This window comes from Meles meles, chromosome 1 (genome assembly GCF_922984935.1).
Source record: "Meles meles chromosome 1, mMelMel3.1 paternal haplotype, whole genome shotgun sequence".
In the NCBI taxonomy this organism is placed as follows: domain Eukaryota; kingdom Metazoa; phylum Chordata; class Mammalia; order Carnivora; family Mustelidae; genus Meles; species Meles meles.
The window spans coordinates 19,727,455-19,750,828 of NC_060066.1; the positions used below are offsets into that span (position 1 = coordinate 19,727,455).

General features: G+C 39.0%; 1 protein-coding gene across 4 annotated transcripts in view; it reads right to left on the bottom strand.

The window, feature by feature from the left end:
• COL14A1 (collagen type XIV alpha 1 chain) overlaps positions 1–23,374 on the bottom strand; it is a 226,161-nt gene that overhangs the window by 56,244 nt on the left and 146,543 nt on the right. For all 4 annotated transcript variants that reach the window (XM_046025660.1, XM_046025646.1, XM_046025653.1 and 1 more), the window contains 2 exons: positions 13,099–13,176; positions 9,875–9,961 (listed from right to left, as the gene is read on the bottom strand). In XM_046025660.1, the coding sequence (XP_045881616.1) occupies positions 9,875–9,961; positions 13,099–13,176 (165 nt within the window). The remainder of the gene's footprint in view (positions 1–9,874; positions 9,962–13,098; positions 13,177–23,374) is intronic.

Sequence of the window (23,374 nt, forward strand, 5' to 3'; positions counted from 1 at the left end):
CACAAACAGGGGGAGGGCAGAGGGTGAAGAAGATTTCCCGCTGAGCAGAGAGCCCAATGTGGGGCTCGATCCCAGGACCCTGAAATCATGACCCAAGCCGAAGGCAGACTCTTAACCACTGAGCCATCTGGGTGCCCCTCCTCTAGACTTTTAAAATACAATTATAAATCTGCATTTTCTGCATGTACGTACCTATAGAAAATATTACCTGTAGTATTATCGTGCTATTATATGATGTATTATAAATTACATATGTGATATCACACTTTTTACATACTTCTAAGTTTTTTAACTTAATATATTTTAGAGATTCTTTTCTATGATTAACATTAACTTGTAACAGTATAACAAGAACATTGTTAACTTATTAACAAATTAATGGATTATACAGTTGTTTGTTTAACTATTCTTCATGACTGGAAATGTAGGGTTTGCTTACACATTTTTTTTTGTTTATTTTTTTAAAAGATTTTTATTTATTTGAGAGAGAGAGCGCATAAGCAGGAGGAGGAGCAGAGGGAGAAGGAAAGGCAGACAACCCCTGAGCAGGGAGCCCAATGTGGGGCTTGATCCCAGAATCCTGGGATCATGACCTGAGCCAAATGCAGACACTTAACCAACTGAGCCACCCAGGTGGCCCCCTCCTTTTTTATCCTTTTGCTCTTTTTTTTTCTTAAAGATTTTATTTATTTCTTTGACAGATCACTAGTAGGCAGAGCGGCAGGCAGAGAGAGAGAGGGGGAAGCAGGCTCCCCGCTGCACAGTCAGCCCAATGTGGGGCTTGATCCCAGGACTCTGGGATCAAGACCTGAGCTGAAGGCAGAGGATTTAACCCACTGAGCCACCCAGGCGCCCTCCTTTTGCTGTTTAAACACTTCTGTAGTTAACACCCTTATACAGCCCTGAAGCACAAAGTTTAATATTTAAGTATTTAGGATATCAACAAGTGGAATTATAAAGGAAATTTGGTGGGTAGGCCAATATACTGTCAAACTCCAAAAAAGCTGTGCCAGTTTACTCGTCTACCAAGAGTTTAAGAGGGTTCCTGCTTCTCTAAACCTTAGTCACTACTTGATCTTGAAGGGGAGCAGAATTTGTCACCTCACAGTGTGCCCCTTTGGCATAGGATTATTTCAGTCTGATTATTTAAGAAACTGCAGACATAGGGGCACCTGGGTGGCTCAGTGGGTTAAGCCTCTGCCTTCGGCTCGGGTCATGATCTTGGGGTCCTGGGATCGAGCCCCACGTCGGGCTCTCTGCTCCGCGGGGAGCCTGCTTCCTCCTCTCTCTCTGCCTGCCTCTCTGCTTACTCGTGATCTCTCTCTGTCAAATAAATAAATCTTTAAAAAAAAAAAAAGAAAGAAACTGCAGACATAGGAGAAGCCTGAAAATGAAAAACCGAGTAAAAGTTTTATAGGAGACATTTACATTTATGAGGGATGTCTCCATTTGTAAAAGTGTCTCCCTCTCTGTATCAGGAAGAAAGGGAGAAACTAGAGAAACTTCTAGAAACTTATTTATGAAAAAGGCAGAGCCTGGGGACTGCGTAACAGTCTCTTCCTTGCCTACTGCGCCTTTCCTGGTAACCTCTCCAATTCGACTCCCCATTCCCCCATTTCTTTTTTTTGTCTTTAGCTGAAGATGATATTTAAAGTGATGGCTTCAGCCACTTTGGGGAGTTACTCAGTTTTCCAGGTATCTCCATGTATACAGGAAGTGCATGTGTTATTAAACTCCTGATTGTTTTTCTTCTGTTAATATTTTTATTAAAATGGTGTCTTAGTCAAGAACCCAGAAGGGTAGAGGGAAAATTATTTTTCCTCCCCCACAATGTTGTCAAACTTTACATTTTTACCAAACTAATTGATGAAAATAATATTTTACTTTTATTTTAATTTTCATTTCTCTTAACACTATGCTAATGGGCATCACTTACAACTTTTGCCCATTGGCATTTCATCTCAATGCAACTATTAATTTCTATACCTTACTCAGTTTTCTAATGGGTTGCATTTCTTCTTCTCTTTAATGTGTAGACATTCCTCAAGTATTTGGATACCACACCTTTCACTGCTAGGCAGGATGCAAATATTTTTCCTCAGAGTGGCAGACACTGTTGGTTGGCTACCAAACAGTCCTTCCTGACATCCTTCTCTATTTTGTTTCTCCTACTACAAAGGCTGAAAAAGACGGATTTGCTTGCCCCACCTTCTTTGCAACCAGGAATGGGCACATTAACCACTTTAGGCCAATGTCATCAAGAGGCCACAAGCCTACAGAAAGAAAGGTGGGAGGCTGGGACAAGCCTGGGGGACCATCCACCTCTAAATCTTTTGTTGAGCAAACAATAAATACCTAAATGTCCCAATGGTTTACACTACTGTGCCAGTCAAACTTTCTGTTCCTTGCAGCAAGCGCAGTTCTTCCCAATTAATATACCATTCTGGCACAAACTCTTTACCTTTCCCTGTGCATCTTTAATGATTGGTGTTTAACTGCAGGTTTTGTTCAAATGTGACAACTTGGTTCACAACTATTCATGCCACAGGCATCTTGTCTAAAAGCCTGGAACCTTTTATATTTGTAACTTGTTTTGCACCTTATCCTTAACCTTCAACACTGAGCACATGATAAGAATTCAATACACTTTTGTGGATGTTAACTTCCATCCTTTTTGTTTTGTTTTGTTTTTTAATATTTTATTTATTTATTTATCTGACACAGAGAGATCACAAGTAGGCAGAGAGAGAGAGAGAGAGAGAGAGAGAGAGAGAGGAGGAAGCAGACTCCCAGCAGAGCAGAGAGCCCGACACGGGACTTGATCCCAGGACCCCGAGACCATGACCTGAGCCAAACCAGAGGCCCAACCCACTGAGCCACCCAGGTGCCCCACCATCCATCCTTTTAATAAGAAAGTGTTAGTTTAGGCAAAGGGAATATGGTTCATTCACCCATGCCTTCCTACAGTTCTGTTGTAGATTTATTGGCATAAAACACCCACGTATATATTCTTGAATGAGAAAATAATCACAACTATGTTAAATGATTAGGGTTTACTTCATATTGTTCGGGATACTATTTCTTGAATAGTTTATTATGCTTTAAATATTTGAAAATTTCAATAGCTTTCCCCCTATTTTATATCTTTCTCTCTAAGCCAGAGCTCAACCCTTCTCTTTCACTTCTCTGCTGCTTTTTTCTCATTACAAAGTCTGACTCTTAGGTCATATGTAAATATTTTACAACCTGTTCCAGCAGTATTGCAGATGAAAACACTTGAAAACCCTCCAGCTAATAAAGCTTATTAATGCTGCTTAAAATAAAATAAACATTATTATAATTAAGAACTGAATGTATAAATACCAGCAATGAAGAAGAAACAAAAGCCAGAGAAGCAAGCATGTGCACAGAGACTGCCTTGGGGGAAGATGGAGAAAATGGTTCAGGACTGCTGCAAAGTCTGTATTGTAGAGCTTATGCAAAGCAAGGAAATGTGAACAAGGTGGGGGCAGGGCAGAAAACAAAATGTTCTTTAAAGCTCACTGTGAATCGGTGGGGGAGGGGGGGACAATAAAAAATAGCAGGTGAATGACCAAGACGTTGCTTCCAATGCAGCTATGGGAGGAGCAGGAAATGTCTTTGCTAAGTAATATTACCCAGAAGCTGATTCTCGTACAATCTAGGGATCATCACCTGTCAGGAGCAAACAACGTCTATGTGGATTTCAGTTGGCTGTGTAACCAGGAGCTTAGCAGAAGCAGGCACAGATATTCTTTGGAGGAATATAGCCCCAAAATGGCTCATAATATCCCCTGAGATAAAATTTCAAGTAATACAAACTTAAATATATACCCTCCCAAATCACAAAATACATATGGAAACAAGATAATGTGAGTAACACCAGCAGAAAAGAAAAATGGCAGACTCAGAACCACATACAATGCAGATATTGAGATGATCAGATAAAAAAAATAAACTATGTTTGAAATATTGAAAGAAAAAATAGTTTTGAAGTATTACAAAAGAAGAAAGGGTATAGAAATGCCCAGAAGTTCTGAAAAGGAACCAAATTTAACTTCCAGCTTTGCTAAATATAATCATCGAAATCAGAAATACAATGGATAGGTTAATAGTGTATTAAACATAGCTAATGTAGAATACACTAGAAACTAAATTGGAAGAAATCACACAGAGGAAGGCGGGAGAGACAAGCAGAAATAAAAAAGGTTAAGAAAAATTGAGAGTAAAAAAGTATATCAGTTGAATTTCAGAAAAACATAATGGAGATGATAGGAAAGAGGCAATATATGAGGAGGCAGTGACTAAGAAAACTCCAAATTTAACGAGAAACATTGCCATTCAAACTCACAAAGTCATAAGTTTTCCAAAATGGCAGATCATCTACATCAAAACCCCTTCCCAGAGCACACTGTGGCTGAACTTCAGGTCACTAAAGACAAAGGGATCTTGAAAACAAGATCTTCCCGTTTATTAGTTTGGAAAGTTGTCTCACTGCTTTAATTAAGGCCAATATTAAAAATTTTTAAGCAAGACAGGAAGCTTATTGTTCTCTTATATTAAAATCTGAGCTGATAACTGGTTCGGTGTCATGGAGTAGCTTTACCATGTAAGACAATGTGGAAGCTCAGTTGCTTCCATTTTATTGCTCTGCTGTGTGCTAGGACACTGCTTACCAAAGTGAACCATTACCACATGTTCCCAGAGTAATCTGTTGAAAGAGGCAAGAAGAGATAAGGAAGTAATTTTGTTTTCACTTAAGAACAACATCTAGGGGGGCGCCTGGGTGGCTCAGTGGATTAAGCCGCTGCCTTCGGCTCAGGTCATGATCTCAGGGTCCTGGGATCGAGCCCCGCATCAGGCTCTCTGCTCTGCGGGGAGCCTGCTTCCTCCTCTCTCTCTGCCTGCCTCTCTGCCTACCTCTCTGCCTACTTGTGATCACTCTCTCTGTCAAATAAATAAATAAAATCTTAAAAAAAAAAAAAAAAGAACAACGTCTAGGTTGATTGCATATCGCTTTTCTCTCACTGGCCAGATCTTGGTCAGAAGGCAATACCCACTTACAGATGCTAAGAAGTCAAGTCCCCAGCTGAAGGCTATGTTCTTAGCTAAAACTCAGCGAATTCTACTATGAGAAAGAAGCAGGTGCAACTAATGCTGGGGGTACAATCAACAATCTCTATAACAACCATCAAAACTATCTTTTGATAATATGATATGAAAATATGATAATATTTTGTGATGAACAAAAATTGAAAATTTTCTATCAATAGTCTCCTTAAAGGAACATCCTGGGGCACCTGGGTGGCATAGTTGGTTAAGTGTCTGAGTCTTGGTTTCGGCTTCAAGGTCATGATCTCAGGGTTGTGAGATAGAGCCCCAAGGAGGGTTCTGCACTCAGTGGGGAGTCTGCTTGAGATTCTGTGTCCCCCTCTCTCTGCCCCTCCCCCTGCTTGCTTGCACTCTCTCTCTCTAAAAGAAGGGAGGAAGGAAGGAAAGAAAGAAAGGAAGGAAGATGGAAGGAAGGAACATCCAAAGGCTGAATTCCAGGAGAAATAAAAAGGATACCAGAAGATATTGTGAGCAAAGAAATAGCAAGTATGGAGGCAAGTCTTAACACATAGTAATTTATACTGAGTACTAATAAAATATCTAGTTTATGATGTTAAAAAACATACAAAAATACTGGATAGCAACAGTGCATAAATTATAAAAAGGATGATCTAAGAGAAAAATATTCCAAGAATATCATATCTATTGAAATATGGGTGAAAATCTTGATTCTTTTTAGACTTTGTCAAGCTAAATATGTTTGTTAAAATCTCTTGGTTGACCATTAAAAGAACAGCTACAGACTTCCAAAATAGCGGACGGGAGAAGAAAATAATAACAACAAAAAAACCAGAAAGTGTAAATGAGTACATAAAGCCTTGACCAACGAAAGAAGGCGCATATATATCATGTGGGTTAAATAGAAAGCAAAAATTAAGGTGATAGATTGGAATATTAGCCCAAAGAGGTTAATTGTCACAAACAATGGAATGAACGGACTAAACTCTAAAAAGAAAAATATTGCAAAACCAGATTGAAAACAACACCTAGCCATATACTACTTAAATAGAACATCTCAAATACAAAGACAACAAAAATGCTGAAAACTAAAAGGATGAAGAAAATGGGCATTAAGGAGGGCATGTGATGTGATGAGCACTGGGTGTTATATGCAACTGATGAATTACTGAGCTCTACACCTGAAACTAATGATGTACTATATGTTGGCTAATTGAATTCAAATAAAAAATATATACATGTACCAGGAAAACAATCCAAAAGAGAAATGTTGATATGGCAAGTCACTAGCAACATGAAGGTTTTCAATTTTTTGTACCTTATAACACAACCTCAGGATATACAATGCAGAATTACAAAACAAATTGGACAGATTGAAATTGAAGTAGAAGATTTTAAACATCTATCTCAGCAATCAAAAGATAAAGAATTACTGCAGATAAAGAAAATTCTAACCACACAATTTACAGCTTGATTTACTGGATATTTATGTTTAGAATTCTAAACCCCAGAATTAGAAAACACACTCTTCTAAAGCATGCATGGAACAACTGTAAAACTTGGCAAAAGGACACAAAGCAAATGCCAAAGAATCAATAAATGTCCCAAAATTGGTACCCTGCAGACTATCTTCCATAAAAAAGTGCAATAAAATTAATACAAGAAAAAAATTAAAATTGCACATATGATCGGAAACTTTAAAAGACACTTCTAAGTGAACCATGGCTAAAAAGAGGAAAACATAACAAATGATAGCTCACAGAAATATTAAATTTAACTACACCAGCATTAAAATTTCTAGACAATAAAAACTCCTATAAACAACGACATGCAAGCCACAGGCCAGGAAATGACATTTGTAAACCGTATCATTAATAAAGGATTTGTGTCCAGAATACATAAAACCACTTAGAAACGAAAAGCAAAAATTCTCTGCACCACAAAATCCAAGAAAAGTTTATAAACAGGTATTTATATAGAAAGGAATCCAAATGACTCAGAGGCAAATGAAAAATTGCTCCATCCTTCTAGCACAAAGGGGAAGTCTTATTTAAAATAACAACCACAGGGGCGCCTGGGTGGCTCAGTTGTTTGACTCTTGATTTCAGCTGGGGTCATGATTTCTGGGTCTTGAGATCAAGCCCCAAGTCCTGTGCTGGGCATGGAATCTGTCATGATCTCGGGGTCATGGGATCGAGCCCCGCATCGGGCTATCTGCTCAGCGGGGAGCCTGCTTCCCCCTCTCTCTCTGCCTCTCTGCCTACTTGTGGTCTCTGTCTGTCAAATAAATAAATAAAATCTTAAAAAAAAAAAAAAGATTCTCTCTCTCCCTCTGCCCCTCCCCACTCATTCTCTCTCTCTCTCTCTTTTTCTCTCAAGAAAAATAAATGAATGAATAAAATAAACAACAAACACAGGGTTTTATACCCATCAGATTAGTAAAAGTTCTTAAATCTGGCAAGACCACTGTGCTGGTGAGATGCAGGGAAACCAGACCTTTTCTAGAGTTTGTGGGAGAGGATAACTTGGACAAGCATCTGGAAAGGCAATTAGTGGTTTCTTCATGAGGCTGAAGATACACCCTCCTTATCCTTCAACAAATCTGATCCTCAGTGTAACCATAAGAGCACTCAACTCATGTTTGCAGAGACATAAAAGGATATCCACCGTAATAATAGTGTAATAGGGAAATGCTCCACAGTCATGGGTCATAAACTCTAGTTTATGTAACAGAATAATGTGCATTACCTTTGATAAAGTTCAAAGTCATACCGTTTTTTTAAAAAGATATATTTATTTATTTGAGAGAGAGAGCACATGAATGCAGAAGGGACCAACAGGGCTTGATCTCATAACTCTGAGGTCCCGGGATGAGCTGAAACCAAGAGTCAGATGCTTAATCAATTGTGCCACCCAGATGCCCCTCAAAGACATACTTTTGGGTTAAAAAAAAAATCAATCTATACACAGTTGAAAGCAAATCTGTGTTTCCAATTCCAACATTAAACTAAAGGCAAATCCTTTCATTTGACTGATGTTTCATAATGCACAGAATACTGATATGTATATTATCTTATGTATTCCTCAGAAAGTCAGAGAGGTGCGTGTTCATTTACATATGTGGAGAAATGGGGGTTTACAGTGGTTCAGAGACTTGTCTAGTCTTAAGATTTAAATTTAATGCTTTTACCATGACTCCACCTTGGCTTCTTTGGGATAAAGAGCCTTCTGTTCAAAAAAGAAAAAAAAAAAAAAGAGTTGGGTTCTACGTCTGCACTTGAAAGAATGTTCTATATGCCAAAGGCAAAGGAGAGGCTGCTGGGATATATTTCAGACACATTCAGCAGGTTCTCCTCCTTTTTGTTCAGTTCAGGTAATGTGGTACACAGATGAAGGAAAATTCTGATGGGGGGGCAACCTGGAGTGAACCTTCATGCTGCCTGTGTGGTCTATTGCACGCATGTGCGCGGGCCCACCTGTCTCCCGCAGCCAGTGAGCAAGGACTAGTGGGACATCCGAATATTCCTCCTGCAAGGTCTGGATTTCTTTATTTGCTTGTATTTCTTCTCCATGTTTTCTCTGTCTTTCTGCCTTGATCCATTTGCCCTTTCCTAACCATAGACCAACTATATTACCTTAAGGAAATACCCATACCCCCAGGTTAGAAGGTCAGATAGAAAATGACACTTAAACACATTCAATGGAAAGATTCGGGGCACCCGGGTGGCTCAGTGGGTTGGGCTGCTGCCTTCGGCTTGGGTCGTGATCTTGGGGTCCTGGGATCGAGCCCAGCATTGGGCTCTCTGCCCAGCAGGAAGCCTGCTTCCCCGCCCCCCACCATCTGCCTCTCTGCCTACTTGTGATTTCTTTCTCTGTCAAATAAATAAATAAATAAATAAATAAATAAATAAATAAAACATTTTTTTAAAAAAGGAAAGATCCATCATGGTAAATTCGAAGAGCCAGGTAGTGCAATTTTATACATTTTATATTTTACAAAGGTATTTTCTTTCTTTCTCTCCCTCCCTCCTTCCTTCTTCCTCCTTCTCTCTACCTCCCACAGGGCCAATCTCCCTCTCTCCCCATTTTTGCAGGAAGTTTTCATCAGCAGTGGAGAACTTCATGTTCATATAGGGTATTTTTCCTGGTGAATTCAAAATCCTTCCTTCATGGATCAATTTTAACGCATAATGGGCAAAGGAAAGATATGCAAATCTTACAGGTGCAAGTAGAGGGCAAACGTTTGAGACATTCACACTGAACATAGACCACAGGAATTTAAAGGGAAGATTTTGAAATATGTAACAATTTCAAAGACAGTATAATATAGAGGTCAAATATATAGGGGTCACAGAGATCTGGATTTAAAGAGAAGCTGTGCTCTTTAGGCAAGTTTCTTTTTCTTTTCTTTTCTTTTTTTAAAAGATTTTATTTATTTATTTGACAGAGAGATGGAGACAGCCAGAGAGCAAAAGTGTGTATGTGGGGGGGAGGAGGTGGGGCGCAGATGGAGAGGGAGAAGCAGGCTCCCTGCTGAGCAAGAGGCTTGATGTGGGGCTTTGATTCCAGGACTCTGGGATCATGACCTGAGCCAAAGGCAGACACTTAACCACTGAGCCACGCAGGCGCCTCACTTTAGGCAAATTTCTTAACATCTCTGTGCTTCGGTTTGCTCATAGGACTAAGTACGTGTTTAGCACAGGGGCAAGCACATACTAGACACACAACAAGTGATAGCTATGAATATTATTAAAGAACATTTAAGTCTGAACGAGGCAAGACTTACTGGTGGGCCTGCTGGTCCCAGAGTCCCCGTATTGACTTCAGAACAGGAGCAGGAATGTGGTAGCTCTGGGCAGGTCTCCTCATCCCTCTGAAGAGAGAAAAGAAAAATAGCACAACTGTTATTTATTTATTTGACAGAGAGATGGAGACAGCCAGAGAGCAAAAGCGTATGTGTGTCGGGGGGAAGCAAATGCTTTATGGGCTCAAAGAAAACACTTCAATTTAGAACACTAAAAAACAACAACAACAACGAAACAACAACAACAAAAAGAAAACCACTCAAGTGAACATCAGTGTGGAAAGGCAAAGAATATTCCTGCCCGCAAAATATTTTCCTTGAAGAAAAATGAATGAGTGTCTGGTGAGTCACTGATAATCATCATTACCAAAAGATGTTGATAAAATTAGTTCGGGGATGGAGGTGAAGAAAGGAAGGCAGAAGCGGGTGTGAAAGAGATTCTGATGACAATTTTATTCAGTTTGAGGAGTACTCTGTGAACTAAAGGTCTTGAAAACCGTCTTACTTCTATTTCAAAGGATTTAAAAAAAAACAAGTTGGAATAGTCAACTGCATCTGAAACACATAAAACAAAATAAAAACAGTGGTTCAACCCATCGTCAAGTCCCTGCAGTGACTTCCCTTATGACTCACATTCTGTGGTTGAACGTAAGGAAACACCATGGCAGCCACCTAAAGCTGTGGGATAAGAGCTCATTTTCCTTCTCTTGCCCAATTTTGTGGCCACATGACATTACAAGATAGATAATGAACATCGGGCTGGACATCTCTGGGTATGTTACTGGGGTCTGAAGACAAAGTGCCTGCCAACAGCCATCACACAATTTATGACCAGCCCATTTGAAGCACTGGCCAAAAAGGAGTCTGCAACTGCAGAAGATCTTCATAGGGTCCACGGGTCCTGTTGGCCAGGGAGAAAATAAGCGTCGCTTCTTAAGACTCTGGGGGAAAAGTAAAGCTGAACTGAATAGAGCACGGTTGATCATTAAATGATCAAGTGGAAAATAATCTCCATCTCTAAAATGTTCACAACAGGAACCCAGAAAATGTTGAGCAGGGGGGCCCATGTATCCTGTATATACTTTTCTCTGAATGTTGGACAATGGTCAAAGCTTTCAGCTCATTATAGGGAACCCCCGCTGCTAACATATCTGGCCTGATATCTGGATAGTTAGAGTGGAATACAAATTTGAGTATCCTGAAAGAGCCTCTGAATGAGGTTGATACCGAGTCTCCTGTGACCAGAGGCTCCATAATGGTTTTTCCATGGCTGCCAACCCTACCTGCATCCATGTCTTCCTATCGTGGAATGGGCATATCTTCGGTGAAAGAAATAACAGTTAAAGCCCTCATCAGGCCTGGGTCCTTCCCAGGAAAAGTGGAGATCCCAGTTTGCTCAACACAGCGTGGGCTTCTGAATGTTTCTGCTTCCAAATTCCAATCCATCTGTGCTTAAGCATAACATCCCAGAGTCTCTCTGATTTAATGCTTCATCAGAGTTTACTTGGAAAGTAATTTTGATGAAGAAAGAGTAAGTTACGGTTAACTCTTGAACAACATGGGTTTGAACTGTAGTGGTCCACTTACATGTGGGCTTTTTTTTTTCCCCCCAATAAATGCAGTACAGTACTATGAATGTATTTTCTCTTCCTTATGATTTTCTTAATAAGTTTTCTTTAGCCTTCTTTAGTGTAAGAATATAGTATATAATGCATATGATATACAAAATAGGTGTTAATCAATGGTTATGTTATCAGTAAGGCTTCCAGTCAATGGTAGGTAAGTTTTGAGGGAAGCAAAAGTCACACACAGATTTTTGACTGAGTGGGAGGGGGGCCGGTGCCCCTAACTCTGACATTGTTCAAGGGTGAATTGTATTTCCTTCTCAAACAGAGTGACCATGAATTGAATGCCTACAATAGATGGTGATCTGGTGTAAGGTTAACAAGGCCAATCTCTTGGACTTTATTGGACTGCTCCATGCCCATTCTCCAAGTTTACTTATTAAGACATGACTACTCTCCAACCATAACAGTGTCATCCATTTCAGCCTCTGTCCCTAAGAATGCTAAGATATGAATCTGTTTTTTTATATACAGGTAAACCCCATGAATTATACTTGGTATTAATAATGATAAAAAGTTACATCACATAGGTTATACAGATTATGACTACGATTTCAGAACTGTGTGACAAGATGGCCTGGAGCACCTCACAAACTTACAGGAACACCATGAACATTTTAAAACCTCAAGAGAAAGAGCAATATTGAGCACCCCCTGGACTTCATGTGAGCAACTAGCTCAAGGTCGCTCATAATCTTAACATTAGATATTGAAATATTTTCGTGATGGTGTCATATACTTACAAATCTGGAGTTCTGGCAGTTTCTATGACGGAGCGCAAGTACCATGGAAAAAAGTCAATGTGGAAAAAGAAGAGAGGTGGTGATGTCCTATCAGATTCCAAGGTATAAAAAATTGGGTACTCCAGATAGACCCTTCCTCATCCCATTAGTGAGTAGTTGTGGTTGTATAAGAATACAATAACAATACTGCTTTCTTCTTTCAATTCATGTGTCTTATTTTTTCACATGGCTACTGAGTTCTTAGAGCATAAACACTTAAGATTTTTTGACCCAATGGATTCATATATGGAATTGTTCAGCATTTCTTTTGGCTTGGGGGTAGCATGGAAAAAATTATTGCAACACCACAGGTTTCCTGAACCAGGAAGTTTGAGAACCCCTGGCCTCTGTGTAGACGGCATCCCCTGGAGGTGCACAGCTCCCTCCACGCGTGTCAGTGTGCCCTGCTGACGTCAGACATGACTCTTTCTTTTTTTTTTTTTTTAAGATTTTTATTTATTTATTTGACAGAGAGAGAGAGAGATATCACAAGTAGACAGAGAGGCAGGCAGAGAGAGAGGGGGAAGCAGGCTCTCCGCTGAGTGGAGAACCCGATGAGGGGCTCAATCCCAGGACCCTGAGATCATGACCTGAGCCGAAGGCAGTGGCTTAATCCACGAGCCACACAGGTACCGCCAGACGTGCCTCTTTCTTAACCTCTTCTGATTTTCATTATCATCACAATGAGTTAGCTCATTGTGAGTTTTATGAAATAGCATTTAATTTTCAGAGAAAATTACATACAACTTTAAAACATCTCAATAAAGAACAGACCTACTAATAAAAGGAGAATTCTTACCAGGCCTGGAAGTTCACAGCATTTGTCTCTATCGGCCCATGATGGGGAACAGATAATATCAAACATCTGTAACTGGAACTGTAATTTAAAACAAAATTGTCATTCAATAAAAAATAGACATACTCCATTTGTAATTATGATTTCATATCCTGTATCACTTAATACAACACTCATACATTTGTAACATAACTTTATAGTACATAAAGTCATTCCAGCAATATCAAATTATTTTTGTTCCTCAGACACACGGCGATTCAACATTTTGTGTATAGTTACTCTATAGCTAGTCCATCCAGCCTCCAACTTCCCCTCTCATCCCTGCCTAAAGGAGCTTAGCTCCTCCGTTGAAACTTGCCCCGTTCTGCTCTCATGGTCATGACCAGTGTCTCTGCTACCCCACAACACTCCATGTATCTCTCTTCCGGCACATCTCCCACCATACAGTGTGATTATTTATATTAGCTCCTCCTTAGACTGGGAGCTTTTCAAGGGACAGAGAACCCTTCTTCATCTCTGTGTCCCCATCATACGTGGGAGGTAGTAGGGATTCACGAAGTCTTGTCAAATTCATTCTGACTTCAATCACTTATGCACACATTCAACAAATTTTTCTTTACTATATAGTGCAAGCCAGATACTACATCAACCTTTAGAACATGACAATGAACAAAACCAAAATCCTGCCCTCAAGATCTTACCGGGAATTAGAGCTACCTCATGAGTGTTCTTTACAACTTTGTAAGTGTTGTGACAAATTCACAAATAGTACTATCAGACTCTGTGCTGAGTGTATTTTTTTAAAAGATTTTATTTATTTATTTGACAGACAGAGATTACAAGTAGGCAGAGAGGCAGGCAGAGAGATAGGAGGAGGCAGGCTCCCCGCGAAGCAGAGAGCCTGATGGGGGCCCAATCCCAGGACCCTGGGATCATGACCTGAGCTGAAGGCAGAGGCTTTAACCCACTGAGCCACCCAGGTGCCCCTGTATTTTTAGTTAAGCCATTGATCATGCCATCAATATTAGTCTTTTTCTACTCATGTATGTTGGCAAAACTCAACGTACATTTTGAAATATACAGCATTTCAAAACATCACTGTAATATTATTAAGGGCTAACATTAGCTTCATGACCCAACCATTTCTGATATTATATTTCTTCTGATATGATTTTCAAGTATTACGCATGTCACCAGTTACAGAGCTGGGAGGAGGATGAAATTTTTTCATTTTGAATCTACCACTTTTCTTCAGTGGGTGGTGTTTTCAGCAAGTGCTAGAAACTCTTGGGGTACCTTATTTTCCCTCGAGAAATACAACTCATCCCTGGCAGGGGTCCCGCAGATGAAAATGAGAATGCCCAAGTAGAAGGTACTACAAAATAGTTACTCACAATGCAGGCAATATCACAGAATAGCCTGCTCCAAATGACAGTAGGGGAATAAAGTCAGGCTTTCTCTTGCAATACGTAAGAACTGTGCTTTGTTGCAAATCTCCTTTCCCAAGTGAGTTTTGCAAGATTGATGAAGTAAAGCTTAAATTTTGAAAGCAGATCCATGAATCAAAACATCGCAGTTTTTTGGGTGGGCTTTTTTTTTTAGACAACTATTGGTGTTTGAAGAAATATGTGCATGGCTTGCTGCTCTTTTTTCTCCAGATTAAAGAAAAACTTCCAATGGGGAGGATATCAGAGTCCGTGGAGAGCAACCATACAACAAAATCATGATCATTAAAAAATTCACTTTTTAAGGCTTTTGGACCAAGAAAAAATAGGTTTTTCAAATTAAAATAGTTTTAAGGAATGCTGATGTTTATGACCAATAGCAACAAAAGGATTTCAAGGATCATAGGGGTTAGGAGGCTATGGAGCTAGACCGCCTGGGTATAAGCCTCAGATCCTCCACTCACAAGCTAAGTCATTTTGAACAAATTATGTAATGTGCTCAGGTCCTAGTTTTCTGCATCTGTAAAATTAGTATAATAATAGTAGCTAGCTCTTTAATAATAGCTATTTATGAGTGTAATATTAGGAGATATAACAGAAAAATGATTAAATGTATGAAGATATGTATAACAATGCCTAGAATATAGTTATTATAAATAATAGGTATTATTATTTAAAGATTTTATTTATTTATTTATTTATTTATTTATTTATTTATTTGAGTGAGAGAGAGGAGAAAGAGAGAGAGAGCAGGGGGAGGAGCAAAGGGAGAGGGACAAGCAGATTCCCTGCTGAGCATAAAGCCCAACACAGGGCTCAATCTCACAATCCTGAGATCACGACCTGAACCACATCTAGAGTTGGATGCTTAACCAACTGAGCCCCCCAGGCGCCCCTAAATATTATTTTAACGGAGCAGGTACAGCTCTTCCATTACTGAATTCCTTAAGGTGCAGAAGAATATAATACAAAGACCAGAAGAGTCTAATCTAAATCAAAGCCATGTATGCTGAGGGCAGAAATAGAACAGTAGTTTGTTTCCACAATGATCCTGTCTGTTTAATACTTTGAGAGAAATCTAAGCAAATAAGGACAACAATTGCAGTGGGCATTTGCTGGAAAATTACCATGTGCCAGGCACTATCTTAAGGACTTTACCTGTATCATGTCATCTTTAGATCACCACTATGGGGTATTATAACTAATGCCAACCCCGATCCACAGATCAGGACCTGGGAAGGAATTGCCTAAGAAAAGTAAGCCCATGTGGAAAGTGGAGTTCTGGTTGGAATTTGAACAACACATTTCATTTTCTTTCTTTCTTTCTCTTTCTTTCTTTCTTTCTTTCTAACACATTTCATTTTCTTGTGGTTCATTTTGTAGTGAAAGGATCTTTGGTCTAACGTTCAAAATGCGGATACCCCAGCCTAACAAGCTTTACAATGCCATTTGTCTGGGAGCATTTATTAAATGGGGCCCATTATGACCATATTGGATAAATTCAGTTCAAGCTAAGTCATTCATCCATTAAGAAATTCCCCATTTCTGAATAGAGTCCTCAGTGTAAAAGTATTTTATTGAATGGAAAGATGTACGTAAAGGAAAGGACTTCCATTAGCCCCAGTAAGGACCAGGCTTTCTTGAATAAACATTCGAATAAACATTCACCACCTAATCACCTATAACCCTATGATGTCTACATACACACCTTTGGCTAAACTTCTGTCCCATTGAACAGAAGTCTGGGATCTTTAGGAGTTCATTTTACTTATTCAAGGGGTAGAATAGCCCACTAAGTGCTGAATGAAGCCAATACTATCATTTGAGGAATGCTTGTGGGCTGTCTTTTCTTTCTCAAGTTTGATGAAGTCAGCAGTCTTTTGTGTCTGTGTGTGTGAGTACAACAATTTTATTCATAATTGTTTTGCATTCATAATAGCTTGGATTCCTTAGCCTTTATTTTGGGACTTCTTTCCAAGGCACATTTCTGAGGACTGATTAAAAAAAAAAATCCTGACTTTTATTCTAAAAGCAACGACATACATATTTGTAGGGCTATTTTGTAGGAAATGGTACAGACATTTCAAAAGATTTTATATTTGAGTGCCTGAAAATGCAAGATGATGTGTTTCAAAATAAACAAGAGTCAGCCCCTTTTACTTCTTGTAATTTTTTTCCTTCTAACTTTATAAAAAAAAGCAGTCATGCAGCAGAAGTGTACTGGGCCCATAAGTTTATAAAAAAATAGATGTGTGAAAAAGAGGGCAAGAGAAAAGGGGATGTGTAAGCCCTCACTTTCACCTTTTCTAGTACCTTCCAAGGGAATGCTTAGCCAATTACAAAGAGTTGTTTTTCATTATTGGACATTTTGGTCTGGATGTAACACAAAAGGCAAGTCATGTGGGGTCAAATGTTGCACGAAAATAAGACTAAAATATTTCTCATCAGTCAAGTCACTGTGATCTGTGAATGGGCATAAAAATGTAGCCTGAACCCACGGAATGGGAGAAGATATTTGCAAATGACAGTACAGACAAAAGGTTGATATCCAGGATCTATAAAGAACTTCTCAAACTCAACACACAAAACAGATAATCATATCAAAAAATGGGCAGAAGATATGAACAGACACTTCTCCAACGAAGACATACAAATGGCTATCAGACACATGAAAAAATGTTCATCATCACTAGCCATCAGGGAGATTCAGATTAAAATCACATTGAGATACCACCTGACACCAGTTAGAATGGCCAAAATTAGCAAGACAGGAAACAGTGTGTGTTGGAGAGGATGTGGAGAAAGGGGAACCCTCTTACACTGTTGGTGGGAATGCAAGTTAGTGCAGCCACTTTGGAGAACAGTGTGGAGATTCCTGAAGAAATTAAGAATAGAGCTTCCCTATGACCCTGCAATTGCACTGCTTGGTATTTACCCCAAAGATACAGATGTAGTGAAAAGAAGGGCCATCTGTACCCCAACGTTTATTGCAGTAATGGCCACGGTGACCAAACTGTGGAAAGAACCAAGATGCCCTTCAACGGATGAATGGATAAGGAAGATGTGGTCCATATACACAATGGAGTATTATGCCTCCATCAGAAAGGATGAATACCCAACTTTTGTAGCAACATGGACGGGACTGGAAGAGATTATGCTGAGCGAAATAAGTCAAGTAGAGAGAGTCAAGTATCATATGGTCTCACTTATTTGTGGAGCATAACAAAGAACATGGAGGACATGGGGAGATGGAGAGGAGAGGGAGTTGAGGGAAACTGGAAGGGGAGATGAACCATGAGAGACTATGGACTCTGAAAAACAACCAGAGGGTTTTGAAGGGGCGGGGGGGTGGGAGGTTGAGGAACCAGGTGGTGGGTAATAGGGAGGGCACGTACTGCATGGAGCACTGGGTGTGATGCCAAAACAATGAACACTTATGCTGTAAATAAACAAACAAACAAACAAACAAAAGTATGAAGCAATGTGGCTCAAAATACTAAGTTGAACCAGCTAAATGAATGGGAAAGATGTGTTAACTCTCCAAACTTTAGTCCTTCCACTGTAAATATAATAAAAACACTTTAATATATTAAAAACCATTTCTATACCAAAAAAAAAAATGTAGCCTGATTCAACCTTCCCCTCATTACCACATTTTACCCTCTAATTTTTCTCCAGCATAGCATAACTAAGCTTGTACTTTGAGGTCAAGCTATACCAAAAATTATACAAATATTTAGAGAGATTTACATGGTGCAGGAACACTGGAAAGAGAGCACTGAGGATGCTGACCACCTTCTGCTTTATTTTGGTGTTTAATTTTTACTAACTAAATCTCAAAGCTAAGGTTTATCAAGCACCTACCCCTTCCCAGCTAGTGAACATGGTGTTTTTATTTGCTCTCAATCAATTCATTGAATTTTAGGGAAACCATAATGGCACTAATTCAAGGAGGAGATGAAATTAACAGCTGTTGTATCCACTGGTAGTCATTAAAATGTTTCGGTGTAGCCATACTTTGTGGGGGCCATTTTGATTGCTTTTACTTTCAAGGTCAGAACTGAAATTACAGTGAGTCTCTGAACATGTCAGTGAACAGACAGGGCATAGGCACAGACCAAACTCCCTTCTCTGCTTTAAGTTCCTTAATGATCAGCCTGACCAGTGGACGAGAGCTTAGCATGGTAGGCAGGTTTCTTTGTGCAAGTCAGATACAGTCTCTTACTTTCCTCACTTTTTGAAAGGGGATCACTCTCTAGATTCTTCAAGTCTCAGTTTCTGAATCTATAAAGTGGGAGACAATACAAGTATCTCTTCCTGTGGTTATTGGAGGATTAAACAAGATAAATAAGTAAATGTTGCTACTATTAAAATTTTAAGGATTAAAATATATAATTCATAGGAAAACATGATAATTTTCTTGTAGTTTAAAAACACTTGTTTCTACAGCATCATTGATTAGTCTACTCTCAATTCCTACACAAAAGCTTTTTTTTAAAAAGATTTTATTTATTTATTTGACAGACAGAGCTCACAAGGAGGCAGAGAGGCAGGCAGAGAGAGAGGGGGAAGCAGGCTCCCTGTGAAGCAGAGAGCCCGATGCAGGGCTCGATCCCAGGACCCCGAGATCACGACCCGAGCTGAAGGCAGAGGCTCAACCCACTGAGCCACCCAGGCGCCCCCTTACACAAAAGCTTTAACTCAGTAAGTTATGGTATTAAAAACTCTATAATATAACCTGTGATTATGTTTATTTCCATAACAGAGGACCAGACAAAAGTCAATTGGATAATCATAAAATTGTTAGATTTGAAAATGGGGAAGAAAGATCCTAAGAACATGATCACACCCCAGAAGCACAAAATATTTCTAGGATTGTCTATGGCCCCATTGTAATTTCATCAGGTATCAGAAAAGGTAGAAGAAACTTCTTAGGAGAAAGAAGAACAGAAAGGAGAAGCACATTAGTTAAGTTTCCGCCCTTGTATGTTTTGACGGCTCAATTAAGCCAACTTATTAATTGAGTCCCACTAAGGACTCTTCACTGTCTATCAAAACCTCACATTACTGAACACAAGTTGTTTTTATTACAACTGTGAGCAATTTAGATATAATACTTACTGTATCGCCAAATCCATTAATCTCTCCTCCACTCAACTTTGGTTTAAAAAGAATCTATTTTCTTTAAGGACTGAATATGTAGAGTTTTCCCATCATCTGGCATTTTTTGAACCATTGCTGAATTTGCCAGGGAATGTTGACCTATAAACTACTAATCTCTCTTATATGGTAATTACTCCTCCTGGAATAATCCAAAACTTGCACAATACATACTCCCTTTTGCTCGGTATTGGGGTACAGATATAAATCAAGATTATGTTACCAGTTGGTGACTTCTAGATTGAAAACTGAAGATTGAAGCCTCTCTCTTGCTTTGCACTCAAACAGTTAATAATCCAAAAGAGCGAGTGAGTTTCCAATCACATTCTTGAGATCTAATCTAATATTATCCATTTCAACGTAATCAAATTCTTCAATAAGTGGGCAGACTGAAAATCCGTTTAGTAATCCTTTGTAGACTTCTAGTTTCTAACAAAAGCCACAAATTTTTTCTTAGTAGCCTTACAAAGAACTCTTTAATTATTGACTTCTATAAATTCCCCTTTGTCTACTACTGGCTGGAAGTTATGACAGAGAATGCTCTGTTTAATTGCTTTTCCTTCATGTCCCAAAGTAAAGATTTATTACCGGTAGACTTAAAGCCTGCAGGCACTTTTGCTTTCAGAAATAAATTCTATGATATTTAATTGGTCATATATTTGGAGTACCATTATTACAAAAAGTATACTTTTTTTTTTACAAAAAGTATACTTTGAAACATAATTAATATAATTTAAAAACTAATTTTATTTTTTTAAGTTTTTTTTTAAAGATTTTATTTATTTATTTGACAGACAGAGATCACAAGTAGGCAGAGAGGCAGGCAGAGAGAGAGGAAGGGAAGCAGGCTCCCTGCCAAGCAGAGAGCCCGATGCGGGGCTCGATCCCAGGACCCTGAGATCATGACCTGAGCCGAAGACAGAGGCTTAACCCAATGAGCCACCCAGGTGCCCCTTTTTTTAAGATTTTTTATTTTTATTTATTTGACAGAGAGATCACAAGTAGGCAGAGAGGCAGGCAGAGAGGAGAGAGAGGAGGAAGCAGGCTCCCTGCTGAGCAGAGAGCCTGATTTGGGGCTTGATCCCAGGACCCTGGGATCATGACCTGAGCTGAAGGCAGAGGCTTAACCTGCTGAGCCACCCAGGCGCCCCAAAAAACTAATTTTAAAATACAAACTACAATTAGGGAAGGTAGGATATATATAACTAGTCTATTACCAATGTCCTGTATGGAATACAATATATACAAAACAACATTTTAAGAAAAGACAAGATAAAATTTAAATAGATGACATTCTGTTTAATTTCTATCAAGTGTTTCTTGAGAACTTGGCCTGTTCATCTGAATGTATTAGATACTGTGATGTGGGATAGAAGGAGGAAGTAGTACCTGAAGACCATGACCTGATTTCTAATTTAAGGGATTTATACTCTGGCTAGAGAGGTGAAAGGTACATATACAGAAGAGCAAGGAAATAATAGGTGGCTACAAATAATCAAGTGTTAAGCATTCGAGGTTTAGAACAGGTTAGACGGAGAAGGTAATATTGACAACCTTCAGCAACAGCTGCTCTTCATCACATGCTACAAAGTGTCAGGGATTTTATGTGCATTATCTCTAAAATAAATAAATAATAATAATACCAAGCGATTTGGCCCCAGAATCTCAAACACCTAGAATCATTTCTTTCTTACATTGGAGCCTATTCATTCACCCGTCAAAGTCTCCATCTATATACGTCCATTTATCCCTACAAGATAATCCCTAGTTTGCTAATTACGGAGCCTTATAAATTCTGGAGTATGCTATCATCAAAGTCTCTTCTGTGGAGGAGAAGATGGTGTGTTTCTTACTCAGCATGAAATACAAAACATTAAGAGTTGGCAACTCCTCAATATCATGTAAACATTCTTTTGTGTGTGTGTGTGTGTGTGGTGAAAAAATTTATATTTAAATTTAGCCGCTGGGGTCAGTTTAGTGATCCCAATTTTGTCGGCAACATTCAAAGCATTATAGTCAGGAGCCAGTCAAACATATGGCTTCTTCTCTCCACTGGGCTTGATCAAGCTGCTGACCTTGGCCATGACAATGTCATAGAACCTCTTCACAGCCCACTTGACCTAGTACTAGTTGGCTTTGACATCTACAATGAAGACAACTGTATTGTCTTCGATTTTCTTTCTGGCTGACTTGGTGGTCAGAGCAAACCCGATGAGGGCACAATGGTCATCAATGGTCAAACTTGGTTCTTCTAGCATCGCTCTTTCCAGGATACTTGGGCTGTTTGCACAAAGGCAGTGCCTTGGGTCCTCAAAAGGTAGGTACATGTGGATCTTTTGTGTGTGTGCCGTGTGCGTGTGTGTGTGTGTGTGGACACCTTTCAACACTACTTTCTCGACCTTCAAACCTTTGGCTTTGGCAGGAGAAGGGGCTTCTTTCTTCGTTTTTGGCACCATCCTCTTGAAAGTGTTATAATGTAAACATTCTTAAAAATCCTTTACCATAACTGAAAACAAGACAGCCTTCCATCGCTTTCATACCCACTCTTTCCAAACATCTAACTCATGGTTCTCCAAAGGTAAGTAGAAATAAAAGCTACATCAGAGCTAATTGTTAAATTAATTAGCACCTATCTATCAAGAACTGAAAGCATAAATGCTCCCCTGTGTATAAGAATTTCCTTGTATTGTTACCAAAAACAAACATGCCACTAATGTCTCAGAGTAATTCCCTTTCCCACTCTGGGACTGTTTGCGGGTATATAAAGTGAATGGGTCATGCTAGATTAGCGGAATTAGAACTGTGCTCCTTGAAGCTCCCTTAGGGACCTTTGGAGGGTGGGGTAACCTACGGCTCCATGTCCTCTCTCCCATTCCATTAGCATGGGTCTGTTTTAATCATATTTATTTACTTGACATACTAGAAGATTTCATTTGTACAAAGTGATCTCCAGCTTAAAAAGACTCAGAACCATCAAGACAGTCTCCAGTTCCACATAGCTGGCTAGTGCTACAGATCTCGAAAGCACAAGACAGTAACAGTGACTCATAATTAACCTGATGATTCCGTTACATAGAAATGTTCATTAAAATAGTTGGAATTGCTTACAAGAATAAAATGCCCTCTGGGCTAATTGGTTCTAATTACAGAATGATCCAAATTAGAGAACATTGCTAATTAGCTGAGAACACATGGTGTTAAAACAAAAACTTGTGTACACTATTCTTTTTTTGTGGGTAATGAGAGAAAAGAATGTGATTCCTTTGCCACTTGGAAGTCTCCTTGTCTTAAATTATATGTTATATGATGAAAAATATATTCTCTTAGAATGATTTGTTACTTAAATAACTTATGATTAAAGGGTAAACTTCACATTAGCAATAACAAAAATCTAGTTTAAAAATATCCAAACCTAACTCAAATGAGAAACTTACATAAATTTCCTGTGTATACTATGTATAATGGTCACATATTTTGCATGAATTTATATTTGCTTAGAGTTCTGATTTATAGTTTTGATTCTGTTAGCAGACCTTTTATGCCATAAACGGTTTGATAAGTGTTTTACTATTTGCATTTTTAAATGGCTTTAAAAAACAGACTAGTCTAATTCCCAGAGTGTTCTCCTTATAATATAGTAGAAGTACACAGCCAAAAAATTTGAATGTATATTT